Genomic DNA, 24,719 nt, shown 5'->3' on the forward strand with positions numbered 1-24,719 from the left:
ATGTCTGATAAAATTCAGAGTCTGTTTTGACTGTACGCCCGTGATCGATGAGACCTGCTTCAAAGCAACAAATGACTGAATTAATAAGATATATTACCAGCTACAAGCCTCAACAAAGATATATCTACAGTATTTAAGATGTTCATTTAAGTGATTGAGACTGAGCCATTTGTAACTGTTATAGACTGGTAAATTCCACAGACATACCATGCTGTTAGTTAAAGGGGTAGTTTTAGCTTCTTTCTCATTAACATCAAGATAGCAGGTTTGCCAGAACATCAAGTGGTTGATTGTATTGTATTGATTTTGCTCCCTTTGTAGGATTTTGGGATGGCTGAGGAGTTTGCAACAAAGGCACTGGAGCTGAAACCCAAATCCTATGAGGCCTACTATGCCCGCGCAAGAGCGAAGAGGAGCAGCAGGTAAAGCTATTCAGCACGGCCCAAGGGACACGCATAAAATACCCAACACTGGTTGTTATTGGTGGTGAATTATGCGTTCTATACCTGTTAACTTTGTGTTTCTCCACAGGCAGTTTACGGCAGCCCTGGCTGACCTGCACGAAGCAGCCAAGCTGTGCCCCAATAACCGGGAGATCCGTCGACTGCTGGCGCGAGTCGAAGAAGAGTGTAAACAGATGCAGCGCACCCAGACCAAGGGAGGCCTAGCTGGGGCTGCAGCTGCCTGCAGTCAGGCCTCAGGGGGCCATGACTCTGACCAGGAGCAGGAGGAAGGACAGGAGGAGCCTGCAGAGCAGAGCCTAGCCCGGGGCCTGGACGGCCAAAGAGACATACTGGAGGAGGAGGAGGAGACCCTGCAGCATGACAGGAGAGCCGAGGCCTGCTGGCCTCAAAACATCTACTCTTTCAACCGAGTCCTGCCCTCCGACTCGCTCAGCAACAGCCAGGGCCATCAGAATCAGAGTCCCAGGCCCAGCTCACCCCCAGGCCCGAGCAGGCTGCCCCCCCACCGTTACCCTCGGGAGCACCGGGAGGCCCTGGCCCAGCAGGGCCTGATTCTGCAGCCCACCAAGCAAGCCCAGATAGTCAAGACCAACCAGCATATGAGCTCTATGCAGGCTGGGGGAGGAGTAGCCGGGGGCCGCCCAGTGGGGGCAAAGTCTCAGTCTCAGTACGCTCCCTCCAGCCCCCTGCCCAGCAGACACATGTCCAGCCTGCTGAAGCCGGGCCCTGGCATCGACATCAGCCCTCTACCGCCCCCAGCCGACGAGCCTGTGTACGGGGACCGCAAGTCGCTGGCAGCTGCCTCCACCTCCATGGGACACCACTGCGACAACGAGAGCCTCCATTCGTCCCAGGCCTCTTACTCATCCTGCAGCAGCTCCAAGGGTCAGGGGCAAGAGAGGTTGTCTGCCCACTCTGCGTCCTCCCTGGATGGGTTGGCCTGCTCAGGCCCCGGGCCCCTGGGGAACCACACTGACCCAGGAAAGGAAGGTGGGTGCGGGGCCGTGGGTTCCCAGGGAGGAGGCAGCAGCATGCGGGTTTCCAGTTCCACCAGCAGCCTGGCCTCCAGCAGCAGTCTATCAGACAGCGGCAAGCTGGGCCCCGATGTCCGCACCAAGACCTCAGACAAGGCAAAGCACAGCCAACAGGCCGGCTCCACATCAGAGTACAAACCCAGACCCTTCATGGGCATCATGGACAAGACAGCACGCTTTCAGCAGCAGCTGCAACAACAGCAGCAAATTCAACAGCAAATACAGCAGCACCAAGGCTTGCAGAGCCACCAGGGTCTGCAGTCTGCTGGCCGCAGCTGGTCCAACCATTCCTCCGAGGGACTGGTGTGTCACAGCATGTCAGCCATGGGCCTGCAGCCGGTCAACTGTGAGCTGCCTTATGCCAAAACAGTGAGCACTTACACGGAGCAGCACAAACCTCCTCCACCTCAGGGTGCTATGGCAATAGGTAGCTTGCAAAATGGAATGCACGCCAAGGAATTCACAGAGAAGTTCTGCCAAGCCGCCACCTGTTACAAAGAATCCAAGCCAGCACTGGCTCTGCCGCACACTTTTATGGACAGTAAGCCCAAGCAGCCTGGCCTAGCCCGAGATAATCCCGCCATTCACGTAGCTTCGATGAAACCAAAGCGATCATTTATAGAGTCAAACGTGTAGGGATATTTATCCTATCTCTCATACACGCCGCACAAACTAGCAAAAATATTAAGTTGAAGGAGAAATTAAGGAGAAATTATTTTAAGGTTTTATCTTTTTACCAGCCCAAGAAAGAATAGTTTTAATTTTAAACCTTGTAAGAAGTATGCAAACTATGTTTGTTTTCCCGTGTGAATACGGACCACATGCAGCACGCTGATTGCTCCAGATTTCTCTCCTACTTTCAACCCACCGCTTGTGGCTGTCAGCTTCTGTTACATGACAACATGCCCCCTGTCATTCAGCCAAGCTGGAGACATTGCACTGAAGAAAGTCATTGGGCATGTACTGTACAGTCCTCCTCGACGAAACAGTGACAGCGAGCACTTTATAAGCATTTAGGCCTTTCAAGTGCTTAAACAACATACTCGATTACAGCGTAATGTTATTACAGAACTATTTTAAATGAGTGATTGGAAATGGGGTTTGAACTGTGTTCATTATGTCCATGGTGCTGAGAGAAGAGAAATAAAGAAGAGAGGGTTTCTGTTCACATGGGAGGTGTAAGGAAGTCTAAAGGATGGGCATTCCTGTGTTTTACGAAGGATGTTGTAGATCCTCACGTTGTGTATATTATATAAATATGTACTTTTCTCTTCTTTTGAGTGAAGGTCTATGTTAAGTGTATTGACCTGTTCAAAATTATGTGTATTTTGAGTTTTATTTTATGCACAGTTTTCTTCAGATGGTGTTAAAGGTTCTAAAAATACATTTGTTAAATATGTTTGTACATTCTATGAATCGGCCATTAACATTGAAATCAAATCCTTTCTGTATCTGCTTGTTGTTGCTGTCTAGTTTAATTTATTTACAGCGCCTACGGCTTGGTTAATTGTAAAAGCAATATATTTTATATAGTTATTTTTGCACAGCTACTAAGACATTTTACGATTCTCTCAATAATGCGTTTAAGTGCATGCTACAATTGCAGTTTATAATAAAGAGTAAAAAAAAAATCTATAAAATAAAAATGGTTTTGGGGCGCGTTGCCATCAGCTCTATTTTAATATGTATGTTAATTGCAATTGTTGCCATGTTTTCAGTATTGTGAGCTTTATTAGCTGTGATCACATACTGTAATAGAACATTACTGCCATAGCCGCCATGGGAGAAATAAAGATCCACTGAGGAAAAAAAAAACACAGGTCTACTGGCTTTTATTCTGAGGGGACTTTGGGACATTTTTATTGTGAATTGAGGATCTCTAAATAATTATCATGAACATGAATAGGAATGTAAACATTCTATAGCCATTTGGTTTCTGCCTAAAAAGCCTACAGTACATCAACATGTAATCAATGTAATTAAAGGATAGTGTCTTTGAATATATCATGTCTAGACAACTGGCAGTTATGCAGGCATCATTTTCTAAACAAGACTGGTTATTAACTGGGTAAATCGCCATTACCATATCGTTTCAAAAAACTATTATAATTTTTTATAATTTATAATATTTTTCCCTCAGGAAATTCATTCAAAGATAAGAGCACTTGTTATCAGATAGCAGTTAGTGTTAATAAAGTACCTGTATGGTTAGATTCTGAAAACTGGGCTAACATGAGCTGCAGTCTACTGGCTGGACTTCCATCGCGCTATCGCCATCTTCAGAGATCTGTTGGGGGTGATGAGCGTCGTCGGTAGGGGCAAGTTCGTCATGGGACTGGATTTGTTCTTGGTCCTGATCCAGCTCTCAATGGCTTCTCGCTCATAGGAATACCCATCTGTTGATCAGGCAAGCATTATCATACCTTAGATATGAAATCCTGAGGTCATGCATGTATGTAGAAAACAGCTGTGGACCTATGAGACTAACAATTCATCAACAGACACCAGAATGAAAAGTGGATACTGTGTGTTACATAAGCTCACATAGTTTGGGACAGTGGGAAGCTGAATTTTTATTTTAGCACTGGTTGTCTAACCTGCAGCAATGACTGGATCCTTCATCAACTCTCTGGTGATTGGGCACAGAAACTCATCTGGGGCCTCTGAACCGCTCTGTTCCACCTTCAGGGCCTCAATTTTCCTCAGGAGGCGACCGCGGAGGCCCACTGACTCTGGAGAAGCAACACTCTGTTCAGTATTCATGGTTGGAGAATTACATTACATGCAGTGCATTTCCTTGTGACACTTAAAAGTTGCTGAATTAAAAGTTGTATGTATCCAACATGTTATTCAACCATACATTTATCTACCGTCTTGGGCCTAACAGTAGCTCACACAAGCCAAGGCAAATGAATCGCTGAATACAGTTTGAATACTTGAAACTAGATCAGCGATGCTTGGTTTGTCTTGTAAGAGTTTTCTCCTCCTTTTGAAGCTGTCCCAACTGAGCAAGATCGATTCTTTACACCTGAATAAGTTCAGATATTTGATACCATATTCAAAAATGTGTTCGCCAGGATCTGTCTCACAGTACTCTAAAAAGTAAAACCTTGTAAATGTTTACTACTGTATTCAGTGAAACTCAGATTTTGTTTTGCTCATTCTATATTAATGTTCCATTGGGTGGCGTGACCTCCGTATCTTAGAGTGGAACTGCGAGAACAGCGGGGTGACAGACACTCAACAGAATGACTTTGTCCTCTTTCTGGGTCGCTCAGATAACACGGACAAAGGAATAAATCTGAACCTGTCCTTCATCCATCTGTGCTGAGAGACAAAGAGCCAGACACATTCACAGCGTGTCGATGGGTTTTCAACCGCGCTGTTTGACGGCGGGCAAGAGTTGTGTCGGTTGTAGTTCAATGTAACATCTCTCATTGTTCTACTCAGGGGGAAAAAAGCAGCCCTCTCCCTGCTGAGAGCAATTTCATCCTTCGAATTTGAAGTCATCCATACATACAGTATGAACAGACCTGGCCAACACAAATGACCCATATGGAGAAGTACTGTAATTCGGTGCAGGATGCCCATTTCACCACCAACAGACCAATCTCTATGGCCACACATCATCGGTGGCATGTCGGTGTAGAGTGGCAGTGCCACGGTGGCGCAGGTCTCACGCATAGAAGCGCCACAGTGACGGTGTGTGTGTGGTTCAGTGAAAGTAGCTGCAGTGGCATTCTTAGCGCCGGGCACATGCTGAAGTGATCAGAATATAACGAATAATGGGACACAATCAGCCTCCTACTTTGACAAACTGGAGAGATCTTCACAATCAACACAATTGTCCCCGCTGAGCACTGGCTCTTTCACTTCAATGCTGCAAGAATTGAAATGCTGTTGCTTAGTGGTTTGGCACTCTGGGGATAATGTGTTTCTCATTGAATCTCCCTCTGTCTCTCCGTCTTTCTCTTAGACACACACACACACACACACACACACACACACACACGGAGTAGGCAGCTGCGATGGCAGGGTGAATGCACGCCAGCACACATCACAAAGACTGTGGCAGCAGGTTATGATGACTTCAGCGCCTTGATAAACCTGTAGCCGTGCGGAGCGGCCCCAAGAAACAGCGGAGAGCAGACTGCGGAGCTGTGACGGAGCAAAACGTTGTGCAGATCCAGCAGCCGAGGCCTGCTGTTGCAATCACACATGGCTCGGATCCCATGGGAACGGTGACGAGGAGCGCGAGCAGAAGCGCTCAATCAAAACGCGCTGAACACGTCAAGTCATCCAATTAAATACTCTTGGATGGAAGAACTGCACTGTACAACTCCATATAGTAATCCTTCGTTTTCGAGCTTTCTATAAGTTGGCATGTTCTTTTATAGTGTCAGTCAAGAGGCACAATCCTAAGTGCTATGCTGTCTGCTTTACATTTAGACTGATAATTTGATGAGTCAATAAAACCGCAGTGTGAGGCAGGCTTAGGCTCCACACTTTGTACTATTTCGGAGAGAGATGGCCAGAGGATGGGTTGGGGGTGGGGAGGGTGGGGGGAGGGTGTAAGCGTACATAATGAGTCTGCCTAAGTCTCCACAGAGATGCATTGAATTATATCGCTGAGGAACTTCTTCCCCCCCCCCCCCCCCCCCTCACTCAAAGATTCATGAATATTTCATGAAGTAAAGTGGGCTGGAATCTAATTTCCAGTGTGTGTGTGTTTGAGTACGTATATATATATGTGTGTTTGTGTGTGTGTGTGTGTGTGTGTGTATGCACGCGCACACATGTACACACACAGCACGCGTCGAAACTGATAGTTGGTCAGGTGCGCGGCACAAAGGGACAGGAGATGTGGCAATCTGCCGTTTCCACCGGGCCTGATTCTCCGGTAATGATGGGGGCTGTTCTCCATACTAACGACATGTAAAAGAGATGTTAAATCCATAGGACACGCTTTGCATAGCTGAGCAGCCTGCGTCGTCTGCCAGTGTAGCAGTATAGCTGGGTTTACTGTGATATACTGTGTCTCCTGCCATCCAGTATAAGACAATACAACAAGGGCGTTCTTTACTGTGATTATGGCTGCGACTGTGATGCAGCTAGTTGCACGGTGTTCTGTCGGCACACACCAAAGCACCCATAATCACAGTAAAGACAGCTCTCTAGGGCGTTATCGCATTTATACAGCAGTTATAAATGCATGCGACCAGACTGAAAAGTTGTCTTCAAAACAGTGTGCATAAATAAGAATAAAAGAGGGGAGATTGCTTAGCTGAAACTACCCGTTGTATAATATCAGTGAGGCTCATAGGTGGTATACCAGGCACTATACCTGCATATACACTAGTGTCCATAGTGCGTCTATCCACTGCAGATAGAAATGTTTTTGTTTTCTGGTTATATATTGAGACGTTTCAACACTGAGACCTTGGCCAACCCCAGAATCCACTAATCTTTCAGAAGGATTATCACAGTTTGTGACGTAAAGGTCATCTGTGTGTTGTACTGTCCTTACAATGCGATTGTATAAGCGGATAGTAACGTTGTAGCTCAGCGTCCCCAAATCGCATTACTATTTAGGGAGAGTCATGGAAAGATCAAAGCGTTGATAAAAGCGCCCTGTGTCATGCTTTCCAATACAAGCTCATCGTATTTTCGGATGAAACAGTAAATCCCCACAAAAGCAGTAAATCCCGATGCGTCGGTGTGTTGTGGTGTGTTTTGTGTACTGTGCGCTATTGTATGCGTTTGTACTTTATTTTCTATCCTCACCGACTCCCAGCTCAGCCACTGTTTCCTTGTTCAGCTGGCCGAGCTCTGCTCCGTCTATGTTGTGGGCTTTAAAGATGCTGACGAGCTCCTGCAGTCCTTCCTCGCACAGCCAAGTCCGCACATCCTCCTCTGACCAATCAGCAGCCAGCAGCGGCCTGGAGTGACCCGGCAACTTCCTTCCTGCAGAACACACAACAGGAAGGGAGGAAGCGTTCTGCCATAATACCCCCATCTCCTGCAACACAACTTATCTGATCCAAACAAACCGCTTCCCACACATTCCACACAAAGGACGGCCTCCCTCCCCGCCGATAGGGAACCACAGTTGCTTTCTTACACGTGCACACCACATGCACGTCCCCGTGTTTGCATACAAGCATGTGCACATAAAAAAACACAAACTAAATTAAACCCAGCGTTGTGTTATTTCTGACTGTGCCAGCATGCAGCTCATCAACCTTCACATGACACTGCTGCAAGTGAGCGGCTCTCATTTATCATACGTGGCTGAGACAAACTGGCCTGTGGTGTGCTGGGCCTGCTAATGACACCTCACAGCACCCTCATGGTTCCCATCTCCCATCATTAGCCATGTGAATGATAACCCTGAGGACCGGGAGGTGTATCTCATTACCACGCCAACCACATGTTTGGTTTCCCCCTCACCTCTCCCCTCTTCCTCTGCTTTTCTTTCTGTCTGCCAGCTAAATGATTTCCAATCTATGCACATATTATTTGCCTCCACAAAGGATTCTGCTCTTACAGGAAAAATCCACCCTCAGATCCTCTTACACTGTTAAGTATCATCAATCTGTGACGTTCAATGTGTTCCAGGAGTTATTTTGTGATGAAGTGTTGTAATTTAATTGTTGGTGTACCCACCTTCACTCAGACTGCCTCGTCTACTTCTACTTCAGTTAGTGATTTCCTACATTTCCCAGAATGACTTTAGACAACCTTCAGAACAGGCCTGAACTTGTACTCAATATGTGTAGGTGGAGAATAGCAATAGTGAAGTAACAGTGAGAGAGCGAGTTCTTCCAGTGGAGAAAAGCGCCCCTTACTCAAAAGTCAAAACATGTCTTGTGGCTGCATTGCATGCTGGTCTACTGAGGCTACTGTCAATGGAGAAATTGGTATCTCTTCTTCTTCTGATGGATTTCTCCCTGTATGATTGTAGAAAGAACACCTTGCTCTTTGATTCAAAGGGGCTGACACCAAAACCTGACGTTTACTGTTGATGTTTTAGGTAGCTGTAAAATTTCCTACTATTTAACTCCATTGTAGCTGCACTGGAAATATCTCAACATGACAACTCGTCTGTTTGGCTAGTTAACTGTGGGAACAAAGAAACAAAAAAACAACATACCAACAAACAACAAAATGCAAGGTACATCGCTAATAGCTGTTTTTTAACAGTGTTAAAAGTATTTTAGGGTGGATTTTTCCTTTAATTTGCAAGTGGAAGAACGTATATACTGTACGCATACAGCAGTGCCGTCTTGTGGTACTGTGAAAACACACTGGTACTATCAGATGAGGTATTCCAGACCACTGTACTACACAGTGGATGTCCTACTTATCGGCCTGCATGGACAGTGTGTAGAGTAACACGTCTGATAGAGCCGGAGTCGCCCCGTCTAGGAGGCTGAGTCATGGAAAGTTCTGCGCCAAGAGCATGAAAACCTCCTGCAGCTTCATTAAGAAGAACTGGGATACCTCAGACCAAAGTGTTTCATCACTTTGATTAGATGCCCATATCCAGCCCTCTTCATCATCTCCACTCACTGTACAGCTCACTCCCAGTCTAGCTCCTGCACTGGATGCTGATGTTTTGAGCCAGCCACACACATATCACGTAAATACATTAAAACTAAAGGAGTGCTGGTGCTCCTGTCCAGTGATTTTCAATTACAGAACCTAAGGAGCAACTGTGAAGGATTTTTAAGGACAAAGCGGAGTAATGGATTCATTTACCTGGGCACACGGTCTGTCTGGATTCAGCTACTGCGGGAAACATGAAAAGAGAATTATTTTGATATGCGGAAAGAAAGAAAAAGGAAACAAACAAAGAAGAGCCAGTGGGGTAGAAAGATAAAGAGGAAAAGGGAGGGAGAGAGAGAGAGAGGGAGCGGCAGAACCGGAGACAGTCAGATCTACATAGAGGTGGGATTTACTTTGTCAACATCAGCCCGACTAATGGCAGATTTGGAGCTCCCCTGATGAAGCCTCTAGGCCTGCTGATGTCTGAAGACTGCATTCTGGTCCACAACCTTTTTATTTAGTATTCCAAACATTGCCTTTCATGTTTGGGTTTTAAACTTTTTTAAAGGGCTTCAGCTCCATGACAACAGCTTTCTGAGGCTCCAACTCACTCTGCCCTGCTGCTCCAATAAACATCAATCACAATTCCTCCTCTTAACTGCCGCAGCCAGACAGCAATACACATGTATTAGGAGCTTCTCCTGCTGGATAGCTCGTTCCCAAAACACTCTTTTGGGAGCTTTGGCTCTCTAAATGGCTTCTAGGCTTTGGACCACCGCTAATAGTCTCCTTTAAAAGAGGAGTTATTGTGCGTTTCTAGAAAGCGACGACACCGGCCTAAACGACTCCACGTTGTGTACCTACCAATTCCACCGTCGCCACTTTCTATTCTCCACACGTTAACAGTTCTGTCCATGGAGCCAGTTGCGATCCAGGGCATGGTGGGAGACAGAGCAACAGCCGTCACATACCTTGTGGGGAGGGAAGGGGGTGTGTATGACTAGTTTGCACAGGAGCAGACAGGCTGATCTTTAAAAACTCAGGTTCCCTCTACACTTAAAAAATCCAGCCTTAGATCAAACAATATCTCAAATCCTTCTCAAGCACTTCAAAGCACTCTGCTGGTGCCTGCCTGCAGTGCCACTTGAATGAGTGTCTGCCGAGCAACGACGGAGAACATACCATTGCATCATTGCATCCATCGCTTCAGGCAAAACTAATCAAGTGTAAATCACACATTTTTGATCTCCGGCACCCCAAATCCTATTCCGGTGTTTGTTTGACTTCTCCAGAGAGTCGCACAGCAGTGGGAGGTAACAGTCAGGTCATGTACCTGTCATGCTGTTTCAGAGTGTGGAGCAGGGTTCCCCGGTTCTGTAAAGGAAGTACAAACAAACAGGAATGTCTGGCATCTCTCTGTGTTTACGGAGGCTGTGATTTATAGAGGAGAAATCTTTAGAGAGAAAGTTAACTGCAGCACAAACAGCTAAACACATTTCAATAAGCCTACAAAGCAATGTGCTTGACTTACCGCATCGTACACCGCGACACTTTTATCCACTGAACTGTTGAATAATCGGAGAACAAAACAAATCAACTTTATTTGTACACATTAAACTCTATGTGCATGCATATGCATTACAGGTTAACAATCAGACAAAACAATATTCTAGTTAAACAAAAGACAAGCATTATGCAAATATGAATAACCAAACTGCTACAAACAGCATACAGGAGTAGCTTATGTGTGGTATTAAATCCATGAATCTTGAGTCTGACCCAACAGGAGCCCAATAGAACAAACTACACTCCTCTAGTGGCCAAACAGGGAAACAGCAGGATCAGGGCTCAGCAGTGGCATCTGCTGTTTACAACTTGGAAAATAAGCATTTTAAAAGATTGTTGATGTGGGAGATGATGAGTTTGAACTTCTATTTGTCCCAATGGGCAACTGCTTTCACAGCAAGTTACATACCAAAACATAACACTGACAGACACTACAAACAACATTTAGTTACCGATGCAAGGTGTGTGTTTGTTAGTGCTGATCAAAGATGTGACAGAAATTAAAATCATGTGTTTTGTGTATCTGATGAGACAGTCTCTCACCCCGAGACGACTGTCTCTCCATCAGAGGAGAAGGCACAAGACACAACTGGAGCTGACTGGCCAGAGAGAGTGTGAAGCAGCTTCATGTCAGGGGCTGAGGATCAACAGAACACACAGATACACACACACACACACACACACACACACACACAGGGTTAGTCGGACTTCAAAACCCAACAGTGTCTGTCTGTGTTTGATCAGCTACCTACCTCCCGCAATTTGTCCACAACAAACTTCAGACACACACACGCACACACACACACACACACACACACACACACACACACACACACACACACACACTTCAAAATGCATCAGTGTCTATATCTGTTCAGTTGGCTACACCCTGCAATCTGACTACAGCAAACTTTTCTGTCAATAACTGTCTCTCTGACTATCTATCAGCCTGCTACCTGCTGGCTACTGCATGGCAACACAAGGTTTTATAAAGAAGCTGTTTCTTTGTTGGAATAAAACTAGATGCAGCCTAATATACTATTCTGAGTACCTTATAAGAAATAAATCAACATTCAATAATCCTATGTGGCAAAACTAATTGGCTGTAACAACATTTCTATTATTTGTTTGTCAACACACATATTAACAATAAAATCTCCACTATTTCAGCCATCAGGTAAAAATGCTATATTTTCAGCCAGGGAGGGAGTTTAATTTGTTATGTGCATGCATATGCAAGATGTGATTGCTATGAAACACAAGTACAACTGAGTAAGGAAAAAACTGAAATGTATTATTAAACCTGACAAAATCTAACCGTACAACTGGGAGAACAGAATAAACCAAATAAACAAATCTGATGTGTAGAATAGCAGCTGCACAGGAAGCGTCAGCATAAAGAGGTGGATGAAATGAAAGCTTACTGACATAAAAGAGGGCAGCGAAAATGACGACAATCAGAGATTTGACCCATGGGGCCGACAAATACGTCTGGAAAGGACAATTTCCTCTCAATATGGAGCCATCACAATACAGAGTCGTTACAACAAAATCAGCGCTGAGTGGGAAATGTTCCACGCTGACAGGACACTCGCCGCTCCCCGTCTCCCCAGATCATCTGCGCCCTCGCCTCCTTCTCATAACACAGTGGATGAGGCGACCCCGAGGTTCAAGCCTCCAGTTATTATAAAGCATATTTAACAAAGCAAGTTGGTCACAAAGTACCCAAGGAAGGAGATAATAACAGAATAACCATTTTTTCTGTGTCCTTTCTAGAGGCTGCTCACAGATGAGAAATCCCTGTGAAGCCCAGCAGGTCACCATGTGGGACGCACATCACACCCTCCCCGAGAACAGCTGTTACCACGGCAACACATACATCTCAGGAAATAACAACGTGGCATGTACGTCTGCAATGTAAAGAGAACGCTGTCTGTTGCCCGGTCATACGAGCCATCATCACAGACAGCAGATGTTCAGGTAAAATACTTTAACGTACACGCAATGTCCTTGTTCCGCTTTTGATCCTACAAGATGTAAATGTCACAGTGGATATATGCACCTGATTTCCTGCCATCTTCTCCCTCCATGAACGCACACACACACACACACACACACACACACACACCGAGTGTCCTCTGCTGCTGCTGCTTCTGCTATATTTTAGCGGAATGTCTTAAAGTGATCCATTATTAATGAGTCAGTCTCCAGCTGATTTATTCCACGCACTAATAAAATTATTCTATTCTGCGGAGAGATTTCAAGGTTGAGGCAGTCGGCAAGCCTCTCCCTCTCTCTCTCTCTCTCTCTCTCTCTCCCTCTCTCTCTCTAATGGGTGGTGGAGCAAGAGAGCTTCTGGCTGGAGAGGGGAGCGGAGGGGTCAGCCTACCTGCTCCTGCATGCTGGGAAACAATCCATATCTTCAGCTGGCTGTCCTGTCCGCAGGAGGCCAATCGAAACTCCACACAGCAGCCATCTGGAGAGCAAAAACATCACATTTCCCCCTGCATCGTGGTAATCATGTTGGCCTGGATATACTGCAGTAGCAGGAAATTATCCCGATAACAAAGAGCATCTGGCGGCAAGGTAAACAGCAAAACTTGGCCTGTTGTTGCTGTATGGCTACAGAAACAACACAGAGCATTTTTATACATTTTTATACTGTATACAGCATAAAGATAGCATTAGAGATAGATTGACATAACAAACCTTATGCTTTTTTTCTAAGAGCACCAAGAAGGAAACACTCTAAAAATCTGTAATATGCAATGTCTTTAAACTAAGGATCTCAATATCATCTATATTGGATCTCCTCCTATTATGGCAAGTGGAAAAAGTACCAAAGCTCTTTTATTTACTATTCAGAACATTATTCAGAACATTAAAGACCCCCTGAAACAGCATCTTTACTTCCTGGATTTGATGCAATTCCTGGTTCTGCGCTTATTATTCAAAAGTCAAAACCAGTGGAATATGAGTCAGGGAGAGAAAGGCGATTTTATTTGATTAGAGGGATGCAGAGGGGCGGGATTATTAAAAAATCTGATGGTTTTACTGGTAAGAAACGAATATTCACGCCTACTAGTGCAGCATGAGGTCACCATTAAAGATACCGTGTTTTCCAGGATGTAAGAGTAATGGGAGTTCATTTCACGGGGGACTTTAAACATGCATATTGAGTGTGCATTAAGACCTCACCGACTGTAAAGAGGGAGGCGAAGCTGCAGCAGGTGACTCCCAGGTCGTGGGCGTCTTTCTCGGCATGCAGGAGGCCGACGTCCACATCCCAGAGCCTCAGGTCTCCGCGGGTGCAGCCGGTCACAAACATCTGGCCACAAGGAGAGAAGCAGCAAGCCACCACACTGGCCTCACTCACCGCACCGCATCTGTGAGGGAGGGGGTGAGACGCAGGGTGAGACGCAGGGTGAGACGCAGGGGTGAGACACAGGGTGAGACACAGTTTTTGGAGCGAGGTGCTGCAGCTGCTCTCCACCGACTGCACAGCTCCAAGGATGATGGGAAACGCCTCGAGCTGAGCGTTGATTGGTTCATCACAGATGTATCACACACCCACAGTGAAATGAAGAGACTTAAAGGGTAACTTCGGTATTTTTCAACCTGGACCCTATTTTCCCATCTTTTTGTGTCCAAGTGACTAAAGGGGACAACAATTTTTGAAATGGGTCCAGTATTGAGTGAGATCGCGTCAGCCGGCAGCCGCGAAACGGGCTGCAATGTAATCCGACGGGGCAAATCGCACCGTCAATGTACGTCCACTAAAAGTGCTTGTTTTTGCCACTGACAGGCTCAGATTGTTATTATACGTGTCTGACAACATTATGGAAAGGACCCTACAGAGAAATCAAACGTTTTTCTTTACCTTTCGCTTGATCCGGTCTGCGTGTAACCAAGTCTCGCTCAAGTCTCGCGAAAGTTGAGTTGTTGCAGGAAGTTACACACAGATCTTGCTCAATACTGGACCCATTTCAAAAATTGTTGTCCCCTTTAGTTACTTAGACACAAAAAGATGGGAAAATAGGGTCCAGGTTGAAAAATACCGAAGTTACCCTTTAAGTTTCTATATCTATTCCAAGATGTCTCCATGAGCAGTCCATATACCATTTTATTAGAACGCTACAGACATGTAATATTTTCTGTAAATGCCACCTGTAATGCCTACATCAAAATAAAACTAAGTAACGTGAAGGTCTGGGTCGTTAGAGCAGTGTGTGTGGCTGGTGGTAATGCACCTTTTAAGTTGTTTATCAATCGCCGTTAAGCAAAACTGAAGTCAGTCAGCAAAGAAGAGAAGAGTAATCTGGCTTTACTTTGTTTGTGCACTATTTTGTAATTGCTAATGTTTCCAATTAAAAAGAATCTAGTTTGAACTTTGTCCTTGCTCACATAAATGAATACATATAATGAGTAATTTTGTAACTGAATGGAAATGATCACATGCAATAATGTTCTCTTTTCTAAAAAGTAGTTCAGTAACGTTTACTCTTAATACATTTTAAATGAGCTACTTTTTTCTTTACTTAAGTAGATTTTTACAAAGGTAATTTTACTACTTCTTGAGTAAAATTCCAGCAAGGTAACAGTAGTTCTAGGATGTTTTAGTACTCTTTCCAGCCCTTGAACAGACACAGATGCATCATCAGAAGGCCATACTAAGTATATAATAAGTACCATGAGTCTAAATTTGATCCCGTTAAACTGTTATTTTGATATCCAACTGTACCTGCGTAATGTCTTGGAGGGGAACTCCCAGAGGGCCACGGTGCCATCGCAGGCTCCAGCCAGCAGGAGGGAGGAGTCGGGCGCCAGTGCGCAGACTCGGACCGGACTGCGGCCCGGGTGCTGCAGGGTCGCCTGCACCTCACCTGTCGCCGCGCTCCAGATGATGGTCGCTCCGTCTGTGGAGCAGGTGACCAGGTAGCTGCCGCACGAGCTGAAGCAGCAGCAGTGAATCGCGTAGCCGTGACCCGAGAGAGGAGAAAAGGGAAGTTCCGAGAAGTCACTGCTGTCGTAAAGGCGAATGGTCTTGTCGCCAGAACACGTCGCCAAAAGAGTTGGAGAAAACGCACAACAAGTTACCTCGTCGCTGTGATGTCGAAGGGTGCAAATTACTGACACCATTTTGACTCGGGGATGTTTTGTGGGTCTGCAGAGGGAACAGTTCACTCACAAGGTGGCGCAAAATGCCCAAACATTCGCCTCTGAAATGAAGGAAAAGCACAAGCTGGCCAGTGTGGAAAGTGCCAGCATCTGGTGTGAAGCTGTTAGTTCTTTATATTAAAACTAGTATTTCAACTTCAGCATTTCGTTGAAATACATAAAAGGGACGCACCTCTGAAAACACAGCTTTATTGCCCAGATGTGTCGCGGTCCCGTGTTCCAGACTTCCTGTTCTGCTCTATCCCCTGTTCTTTATCAGTCATGTGACGCTGACTGTTGTGTGTTGAACCTTGAACATAGTTCATAGTTGGAAAGGACTTCTTTTATTGTGTGAAGTTTCTGCTTTGTAAACGAAATGTGAGAACAGATAAACAATTCAATTCAGCAAACTCAGTTACCTGATTACTTTAAGCTTCTTGCGTCCAAAATCCACAGAATAAAATCAAATACTATTTTTGAACTGTTATCTTTTATCTGTTATCTTTATTATATTATCTTCTATTTAATCTATATCAATTATCAACCATTGTTTCAAATTTAAACTGTGTCCATACATACGTTTTTTTCCCTTCAAACATGAGCCATCACCTTTGCATATTATATTTGCATATTAAGCATTATTGATAAACCTTCCCGTTTAGGCTCCAAACCTTACAGAACTTAAAAAAAAAAAAAAAACAATAAAGGAAAAAAATAAAGTCTACACTGCCCCCTCCTACAATAGTAAAGCAGAGCATAACCATTACATTTTCAAACTTCCCTGTTGGTAATGGCATCACATTGAGAAGCCCCAGGACAAACTGCAGCCCTCAAGCCAACCAAATGCCTCATATTATGGGTATCAGTGCTTTCATCTATATTTCATTTCAGGCTGGATATTGCAGACTACATATACATTTCTGGATGCATTCCAGAAAACATTAATCACCTTAAAACGGGGGAGAGAGTGAGGGCTAAATGCTGCTATTTTGAAAAAACATGTTTTATTACATCCTTGCCACACACACCCACTAGTTAAAAATAATGCTCCTACAAAAGTTGCTACCCATTTCACAATATTAATAAATAACTTCAAGTACTCTGACTTGGATTTAACAAAATTGCTTGATATGCCACCAGTGGACCATGACACACACACACACACAGCAAGGTTTAGTGCCTGTCCTTAGGATCTCTGGCAAGGCTCTGGCTGAAGGAAATGCTCGCAGATGAAACAAACTGTGCATCACACCACTTCTGTTCAATACAAAGCTCTGAAGACTTTAACATTTCGTATAAGGGTTTCCTACAGTATATTGTGCAGCATAGACATACAGTACACACACTGAAAACAGTAAAAAAAAAAAGAAATATTGAAATGACATCCTCCACACACTTTTCAGAGGACAGGCACTACCAATACTGAGGAGACCACAGTGTTTTGAATGGATATACAGTACAGGCAATGTGTATGTATCAATTTAAGACAGATATGAAATGCTACAATCGTTCTAAGGCATAAACGATATCTGTAACAAGACTGTACTGTATGTACACATTATACATATTAGAAATAAGACTTGCAAATATGAACATAAATGAACAGTATATACATATGTGTCAATGAAGCCTCCCTGTATATTACAAGTGATAACAAACATACATGTACTCACAATGTGATGCAGATTAACAGTATTACTGTGAGTCTACTGGCACCCTAGAGTCACAGCGCTGTAAACAATTCTTTTTTTTTATTGGCTTGTTTAATGGTTGATAAAACATTCTTTAGATTTTTTTTTAAAGCAGTTTTGCCATTCCCTCCTTTTTCTTAGAAAACAAAGACTGAACCATTACAACATAAATACTCGACAAAATAAATACATTCACTATAGTACTGATGATAAAAAAGTAAAAGATTTATATACAGTGGAAATCTTCAATTCCAAGTTACGACATTGACGTTATGGAGTCAGTGCATTTGAATACAGGTAATGGTATTGCACTTTAAGACACTCATCCACTGTTGGATGGACCAGTTACAGTAGGTGCATTTCTGCATTCACACTGAACATCAGTGGCATGAATATCTAGAATTACAATTGTGTATGTATTTAGTGTCACTGGTGAAGAGAGGGCCTTCAACACTGGAAATGGAGTTTGATGTGAAGACAAGGGGTAAAAAGAAGTCCAAGCTCATTTAACATTTTTATTTCAACAGTTCAGTCCATCGTTTCTCAAAGAATCTCCTCATGCTGTGGCCCGCTCGACCAATTGCAGAATCATCTTCATTAAATTTTTCACAGTTGTCGAAAACCAGGTTCACGTCAATGATGAACGTCTCCAAATTTAGGTATCTGTAATCATTAGAAATTGCTTTCAGTTCCGACACATATGACACACATTATTCTGGAAAACTGTCTACACCAGTAAACATAAAAACAATTCAATGTGAAATACATATGTCTTTTTGTATCACTTGCACTTAAACTAAAAAGGGACATACTGGTTGTTGGTGAGCTTTTCTCTGATGGTAGAGAAGTCCATGGGCCTCTTGATGACCTTCTTGTAGCCGGGGACAGCTTTGTGGTTGACCGGAGTGAGGAAGGGCCAGGCGTCCTGATGGGCCTCCAGCTCAGCCAGCAGCACTCTGGAGACAACAAGCAGTAAACAAAGATTAACCCTCTGCACTGCAAGAAATGCCCATCTTAGTAAGTCATTTAGTCTGGTATTGACTCTTGTTTTCCTTAAAACAAAAGAAATAACACCAATAGGGTGAGATAATATCACTTCTTTCCTCATGCAGTTTCACCTGTTTTAAGGACGTACTTTAAACAACTGACAGTATCCTAAAAGAAGGCAGATCCTTCCACTAGGATCAAGATAATGCCATTTGATTCAAGAAAATTATTTAATTTCCTTTGAAAACAATTGAAATTATGTCACCCCACTGGCAGATTTTTTCACTTGTTATAAGAAAACTACAATTTAAAGACTCAATACTATACTAAATGACATGGTAAGATGGATATTGTTTGCAGTGTGGTAGATTCATGACTGCATAAGAATGCTGCTATGCTTCTTATCTAAAAATAACGCTGGCAAACCTCTGGGATAATGATTACACTCATCATGTAGTTATTCTTGTTGTTATTCTTAGACCCATCCCATCCCTTTACCCTAACAACTAGAAGGGATAAAGTAAATGTTAGTAGGAGGTAGATCCTATGTGAGTGTCGTCTGAGAGGGCTGTCGAGCGTACCGGCACATCGCCAGGTCACTGGTGCTGTTGTCTTTGGCCGTTTTGGCTTTCTTTACACAGGAGACAGGGCTGTCGTGCTTGGCCTGGTTTCTGGGTGGGCTCTCCTCTCCTCTCCTCTTTTTGGGCTCCTTGGTACCTTTCTTTGGCATGCAGCTGCTGCTGCTGCTGCTGCTGCTGGTACTGGGACTGGCAGCCTCGTCCTCACAGAAGTCTCCTACCACAGACAGCTTCCTACTCCGTTTTACTTCACTGCCTCTCTTCCCTCCTCCAGCTGTTCGGCTCTGTTGCTTCCTACTCCGGGGGGATTGACCGCTCGCCTGAATGACAGGAGATACACAAAGCGGTACTGTACAGTCACACAGGACCAAACTTGTCATATTCAATTGAATTAATTGGACGTTCTGTGTTATAATTTGACAATTAAATACGGGAGACCCCTTAGATGTAGCTAACAGTGGACTGTAAGCTGTTTAGAGAAGACAGTGTTAAATGACAAACACAAATAAAAGGGTCTCAGCTCCGCAATTCATCAGTGAGGCCATGCCAACCAAACAACAAAGGTGTACCTTTGCTATACAGGCAGGACAAAACCAGTCACCCTCAGGTATTGTAGTGATCTTGGGTTTATGGCAGTAAGTGTGGCAGCCTTTGTCACAGCCATCACAAAGTAACAGCAGTTCCTCATTATCCCCCTTTCGACATAGCTGGCAGTACTGGAAACACACCAAAATATAGTTTAAAATTTTGTGCTCTCTGACAATACACCGCCACAGTCTAGTGTTCATACAGTAGTTCCTAAGAAGTGGTGTGAGCTGTCACGAATTCTGAAAGCATGCTTTGAAGTTCTTACTATACTCCAGTGGGGCTTTTTCACAGTGTGTCACAAATTGGTCTTTAAATTTGTGCATGACAAAACTGTTTAAGATGTAAACAATTCCTAGATCATGCTGTGGAAAGAGAATTCGGGGGACACTAACCACTTTCATGATGGATCGTTCCCAGGCAATGGATTTTTGCAGTTGCTGAATGCAGAGCGACAGCTGAGCTGCGCTGCGAACTTCACCGAGCGCTTTCCGCCACAACCTCATCCCCGGAGCTAACTCCTCCTCACCGCTTTGAGGACACAGAAAACAGGAACACAGTCAGCATAATTTTACAGTGGGTCACATTGTCACATAGAATGATAACAACCAACATCGACCAACATCCAACAGGAGTGCACAGAAAGCAAAAAAAAGTGCAAGAGTGTTTAGTTTTGAGCCGCTAGGGTTAAAGATATATAGCTTCCACGGAGCTGCTGACATCCCATGCCTCGCAATGTGGAGTTCATTCTGGAGCGTGTGAATAAGTTGCTGCATTTAGAAGAAGAGGTCACATAGAGGATAGCCATCTCTTTTACCAGTGTGATGCACCATGCAGAGTTACAGACCACTTGTAATACAGACACAAACACCTCAGTGGACGATCAGAAAGGCACCATGAGCACACAGTGAGAGGGGCAGGACAACAAGAAGAGGGTCCGTTGAAGAGGCCCCCAGTGAAGCAGAAGAAGCAAGGTGCGCTATCTTTAGAATGAGTCTGGGATGAACCTACCCTTCACCATCACCACTACTGGATGGTGCGGGAGCAGGTACAGTGACTGTACCCACATTATCCAGTCTGATCTGAATGGTGGTACTTAAGGGGCTCTTCAGGTACCTTCGCTCGATGTTCCTCTCCAACTCTGCCAGCCTGGTGACAGCTATATCTAGGGGATTGTTGAGGCGCCGCACCACGCTGCCAGGCAGTTCCTCCTGGCTGGCCTCCCTCTCTCCCTTCCTCTCCGGAGCCAGGGAAGAGAAGGGCTTGTGCTCATAATACACCAGGTCCTCCCTCTCCGACTGGGGCTCAGGGTGCATCCAGCCCTGGGACAGAGAGAGACATCAGTGAAATGTGGCCATCAAAGCACACTATTTGATGACAGTAATTCATATCCATACAGTCTGATGACAATGTATGGTAAATTCATGAAATGAATATGGAAAAATCAGACATTCATCTGTATGAGCTAGAACTACATGAAAGAGCAGGAGACTTGTGTGCCTGTACCTTGACCTGCAGGCTGGCAGAGGTGACTTTCCTCTCCAGATCCTCCACCTGCTGCAGCAGGCTGATGTCCACCTCCATGGCCTGCTCCTCAACACACCAGCTCTCTAACGTCTCCTCACTCACCTGCTGCTCCTCCAGCTCTGCCACATCAATCACTGCCACTACACATGCATGCAAACATCAATGTCAAGAACATTTTGCTCAAAACATCTCAATTCTCATTAATCTCAAATATCAAAAGCATTCCTTCAAGCATGTAAATTTTAACATTTTATGTAATGTACCATTTATTTTACATGTCACAATCAGGCCATCACAAAAGGTCAAAAACAGAGGCACACTTGTGTTTACTTGTCCATCGCTGCATGTCTAGACAACCTTAGCTGAATCTTAAAGATCTAAATCTTAAAAAGACTTAAAGAGAGCAGAGGAAAAGTGGACCCACCATCTTTGCTCTTGGCACAGGACTGGGCCATATACTCCATATGCTTTTGGATCTGTTTCTGCAGGGCCTTCTCTCTGACGCCTCGGCTGTGGAGGGCCTTGACCAGAATATGCAGTTCCGCCATGTCTGACACTCTCCACCAGCCATGCAGCATCTCTGCACACACACACACACACATTTAAAAATATTTATCATGCTCTATTATTCAATGGTATTCCATTGTAGCAACATAGGGAAGTTGTATAATTACAGCCTTCGCAACATGTACTCCAGTGCTATCTGGGCACTGAATATCTTTAGTCCAGCATATTTCCCTTGTGTGTGCTGGCAGGTTGCCATGCTTACCGTCGGGGATGGGCTGAGGACTAGGGTGGTCCTGGTTCTTGGCCACCTCCACAGCAGGGAATAGGGCACCGGGGGGCTTGTCACCAGGGGGCTCTGGGGTCTCACTCTTGCTGATCAAGTTGCTATTCATCAGGAAGGGGTTGCTGTTCCCGTTCGCATTACCCTCAGCATGCTGGTAGGCCAGAGCCAGCATGGGGGATAGAGAAGTGCCAGGGAAGGGCAGGTTGGGGCTGGCCCAGCCACAGAATGGCAGCCCCATTTGATGAACACCAGACTTCACTTGCTGAGAGGAAGGATACACAACACTGTGAACTATGTCCAGACAGAATTTCTTTCCACCGACACATAATGCAATAGCTGCGACAAAGTGAAAACTCTTCCATTTGTCATGTGTTTACCATATGGCAAAAAATGGTAATGTAATTAGGTCTAATGTTTGCAATGCATGTCAGTGTTTTTAAATAGCACAGCATAATCCTGTGTGATGGCGACTGAGATGGAGATAGCGTTATCCACCAACCTGAAGTATGGACAATTGCAGGTTATTGATCCCAGCGGGATTGCTGGAGCTGGCTGTGGATAGGAGATTAGGGGAGAGGGAGGAGGGGGACTTGGGCCTGATGGACTGTGGAGAGGAGGAGGAGGCTGGAGGGGTGGAACCAGAGGTGACAGAGGACTCGTCACAAGGAGAGCGAGGCAGCAGGCTAAACCACTGGCCGCTCTTTTCCGTCAGCACCTTGGAGAGCTGGTCGTTATGGAGGGTCGACTGTGGGCTGCAGGTCATCCAGGGGCTGCTGCTGAGGTAGGGGGCACTGAGCAGAGACGGCACTGAAGCATCTGTTTTAGCCGCTGGTCCCAGCTGAGAGGAGGCAGGCGAGGGGCTGCAGGATAGTCTTGTCTGAGAGCTGGGGTAGGAGGGATACGATGCGGTGGTGGGGACTTTGGTAGGACAACTGTTAGGACTGTTGTGAGAATTGTTGTCTGAATCTGGGGACATCTTGGCTACTTCAAGGAGTTTGCTGAGCTTGGAAAAGGAGCCAGGTTTCTGGAGGAAGAGGTTGAGGGTGTCTTTGCCCTGCTGGCTCTCTGGTGTGGCTGTATCTCGGTCCGTGCTCTGCGCTGGGCTGGAGACCACTGGCTTCTCCTCTTCCTCCAGCTGCTCCTCTTTCACCTCCATCACCTGAGTAGTCCTCTGTCTTTTCCTGTCCTTCTCCAGCTCCTCGGAACCTGAGAGACACAACAATTAACATCAGCTCAGCCACAGTACACAAAAACACATCCTAACTCAGCTCATTTTCACCCTGCGCATGCTGAACAAGGGAGAAGAGTGAAATGAAAACTGAACTTTCAGTTGTGCTGCGAAAAGTAAGTTTGGGCTCACACCTTCGCCACTCCCCATGCCTTCAACAAAGATGCCACCGCACTGCGGCAGCACCCAGTAGCGCCTCTTGTAGCGGTCCTGGCCGAACACCATGGAGCGCAGTGAGTGGGATGACTCAAACAGCTTCCGTCTAATCTGACTTTGTTGCTGGAGAGACAGAAAGTACATGAACTCCAGCTATGGTGCGTCACATTCATTGATGAGTTGACCCTGAAAAGAATTCTGTCTTATTAGGTTTAATTACCTTGTATGATTTCTCTATCTGTTTCTCCAGCTCCTCCACGCTGGCTGCGTGGTCGCTGTCATCCTGGATGAAAAGATCTCATTAGTGTGAGGCCAGTGGTCAGGCTGACATTTACTATAAACAAACACTGATGTAGTCAGTGGCTTCAGTAAAGACATCTCACTCTCACTAACCTCCTCCTCGCAGATCTCTACTTTTTTCCCTTTCTTTCCCGCTCCTTCCTCCTCCTCTTCATCTTCATCATCCCCCTGGTCCTCGCTGTCCTCATCTTCGTCCTCCTCCTCCTCACTGTCCCCTTCTTTCCTCTTGCGTTTGCGTCCAGCAGTAGGGGTGCCAAGGGTTTGGCTGTCCTCTCCACCCATACTGCTGTCTCTCTTCCCTGTCTTCTTGGCATGGATACTCCTTTGTCTTGGAAGACAACAATGGACAGAAGGAGAAATGGGAGTCATCTCTTACAGTACAGTATACTTTTAAGGATGTTCAATTCTGGATCAGATTCTGTATTAAATTTCTAATTCCATTACAAACTTAAAAAAAAAAACGAATCTACAGAAACACCTATTTATGGTTCTTTAATTTAATGAAGGATAAGCCAAAATTTGCTTTGAAATGTCTGATCGTGTTGATTTTACACTGCACATCAGCATCTCATTCACTATCACAGGTTTGTTTATGTGTATCCACAGCACCTATAAGCGCTTCTTTAGATGATGCATATACTCACTTGCGAAGTTTGCCCTCGACAACCCATTTGTCCTTCCTTAGGTTGGTCATATGATCTATGTTTTTGTCGATCTCGCTGCAAAGGAACGGTTAATTAAATATAGTTAAAATTGTTGAAAAATGCAGGAATAACAAAACAGATGTTTCTGTGACCTTTATGTATAATAAGAAGAGCATGGGACATTTGCACCACACTGCAAGGTGCAGCAGATGTGTTTCAAAGCGTTAGTGGTACTCATGAAAAATTGATGACATGTAGTTTGATGCAACACAGTGAAATTGTCCATCAGAACAGAACTTGTCCTATTCCTTTTGGTACTTGTGTTAGTGCATTAAAAATTTAAGCCCCAATGAATAAAACAAGACAGTGCTGTCCACTCTAAACCACAAAGATGAACTTGCTTGAATCAGGCAGATAAGGAACACTTGTTTATACAGTGCACTGAATAATATTCACAGGTCAGC

At 44.8% G+C, this 24,719-nt stretch overlaps 3 protein-coding genes across 12 annotated transcripts in view; 1 reads left to right on the plus strand and 2 right to left on the minus strand.

Moving 5' to 3' along the window:
- tanc1b (tetratricopeptide repeat, ankyrin repeat and coiled-coil containing 1b) overlaps positions 1-3,299 on the plus strand; it is a 110,006-nt gene extending 106,707 nt beyond the window's left edge. For all 3 annotated transcript variants that reach the window (XM_071913700.2, XM_078285948.1, XM_078285949.1), the window contains 2 exons: positions 322-422; positions 532-3,299. In XM_071913700.2, coding sequence (XP_071769801.2) covers positions 322-422; positions 532-2,134 — 1,704 coding nt within the window. In that variant the 3' untranslated portion in view covers positions 2,135-3,299. The remainder of the gene's footprint in view (positions 1-321; positions 423-531) is intronic.
- Positions 3,300-3,323: 24 nt separating this feature from the next.
- LOC139923035 (WD repeat, SAM and U-box domain-containing protein 1) lies at positions 3,324-16,058 on the minus strand. 3 transcript variants are annotated; one of them, XM_078285950.1, is made up of 12 exons: positions 15,963-16,029; positions 15,354-15,831; positions 13,811-13,998; positions 13,002-13,088; positions 11,156-11,249; positions 10,578-10,611; positions 10,380-10,420; positions 9,911-10,017; positions 9,260-9,289; positions 7,283-7,462; positions 4,096-4,230; positions 3,324-3,894 (listed from the first exon to the last, which is right to left on the minus strand). In XM_078285950.1, the coding sequence occupies exons 2-12, from the start codon at positions 15,749-15,751 to the stop codon at positions 3,743-3,745; spliced, it is 1,446 nt and encodes a 481-aa protein (XP_078142076.1). In that variant the 5' UTR covers positions 15,752-15,831; positions 15,963-16,029; the 3' UTR covers positions 3,324-3,742. The 3 variants fall into 3 exon arrangements, with proteins under 3 accessions (XP_078142076.1, XP_078142077.1, XP_071769819.1); XM_078285951.1 differs by having other exon boundaries at positions 9,260-9,286; positions 15,354-16,058; XM_071913718.2 differs by having other exon boundaries at positions 15,354-16,057.
- A 287-nt stretch (positions 16,059-16,345) lies between these two features.
- The window catches only part of LOC139923027 (bromodomain adjacent to zinc finger domain protein 2B), a 59,283-nt gene continuing 50,909 nt past the window's right edge, over positions 16,346-24,719 (minus strand). For 3 of the 6 annotated variants that reach the window (XM_071913708.2, XM_071913707.2, XM_071913706.2), the window contains 14 exons: positions 24,256-24,330; positions 23,705-23,939; positions 23,532-23,594; positions 23,290-23,434; positions 22,427-23,133; positions 21,907-22,189; positions 21,562-21,717; positions 21,117-21,277; positions 20,622-20,932; positions 20,006-20,141; positions 19,595-19,741; positions 19,029-19,345; positions 18,273-18,416; positions 16,346-18,123 (listed from right to left, as the gene is read on the minus strand). In XM_071913708.2, coding sequence (XP_071769809.2) covers positions 17,976-18,123; positions 18,273-18,416; positions 19,029-19,345; positions 19,595-19,741; positions 20,006-20,141; positions 20,622-20,932; positions 21,117-21,277; positions 21,562-21,717; positions 21,907-22,189; positions 22,427-23,133; positions 23,290-23,434; positions 23,532-23,594; positions 23,705-23,939; positions 24,256-24,330 — 3,028 coding nt within the window. In that variant the 3' untranslated portion in view covers positions 16,346-17,975. The remainder of the gene's footprint in view (positions 18,124-18,272; positions 18,417-19,028; positions 19,346-19,594; positions 19,742-20,005; positions 20,142-20,621; positions 20,933-21,116; positions 21,278-21,561; positions 21,718-21,906; positions 22,190-22,426; positions 23,134-23,289; positions 23,435-23,531; positions 23,595-23,704; positions 23,940-24,255; positions 24,331-24,719) is intronic. The other 3 variants (XM_078286154.1, XM_071913709.2, XM_071913710.2) reach the window with 2 other exon arrangements.

The sequence above is a fragment of the Centroberyx gerrardi genome, chromosome 10 (genome assembly GCF_048128805.1).
Source record: "Centroberyx gerrardi isolate f3 chromosome 10, fCenGer3.hap1.cur.20231027, whole genome shotgun sequence".
Classification (NCBI taxonomy): domain Eukaryota; kingdom Metazoa; phylum Chordata; class Actinopteri; order Beryciformes; family Berycidae; genus Centroberyx; species Centroberyx gerrardi.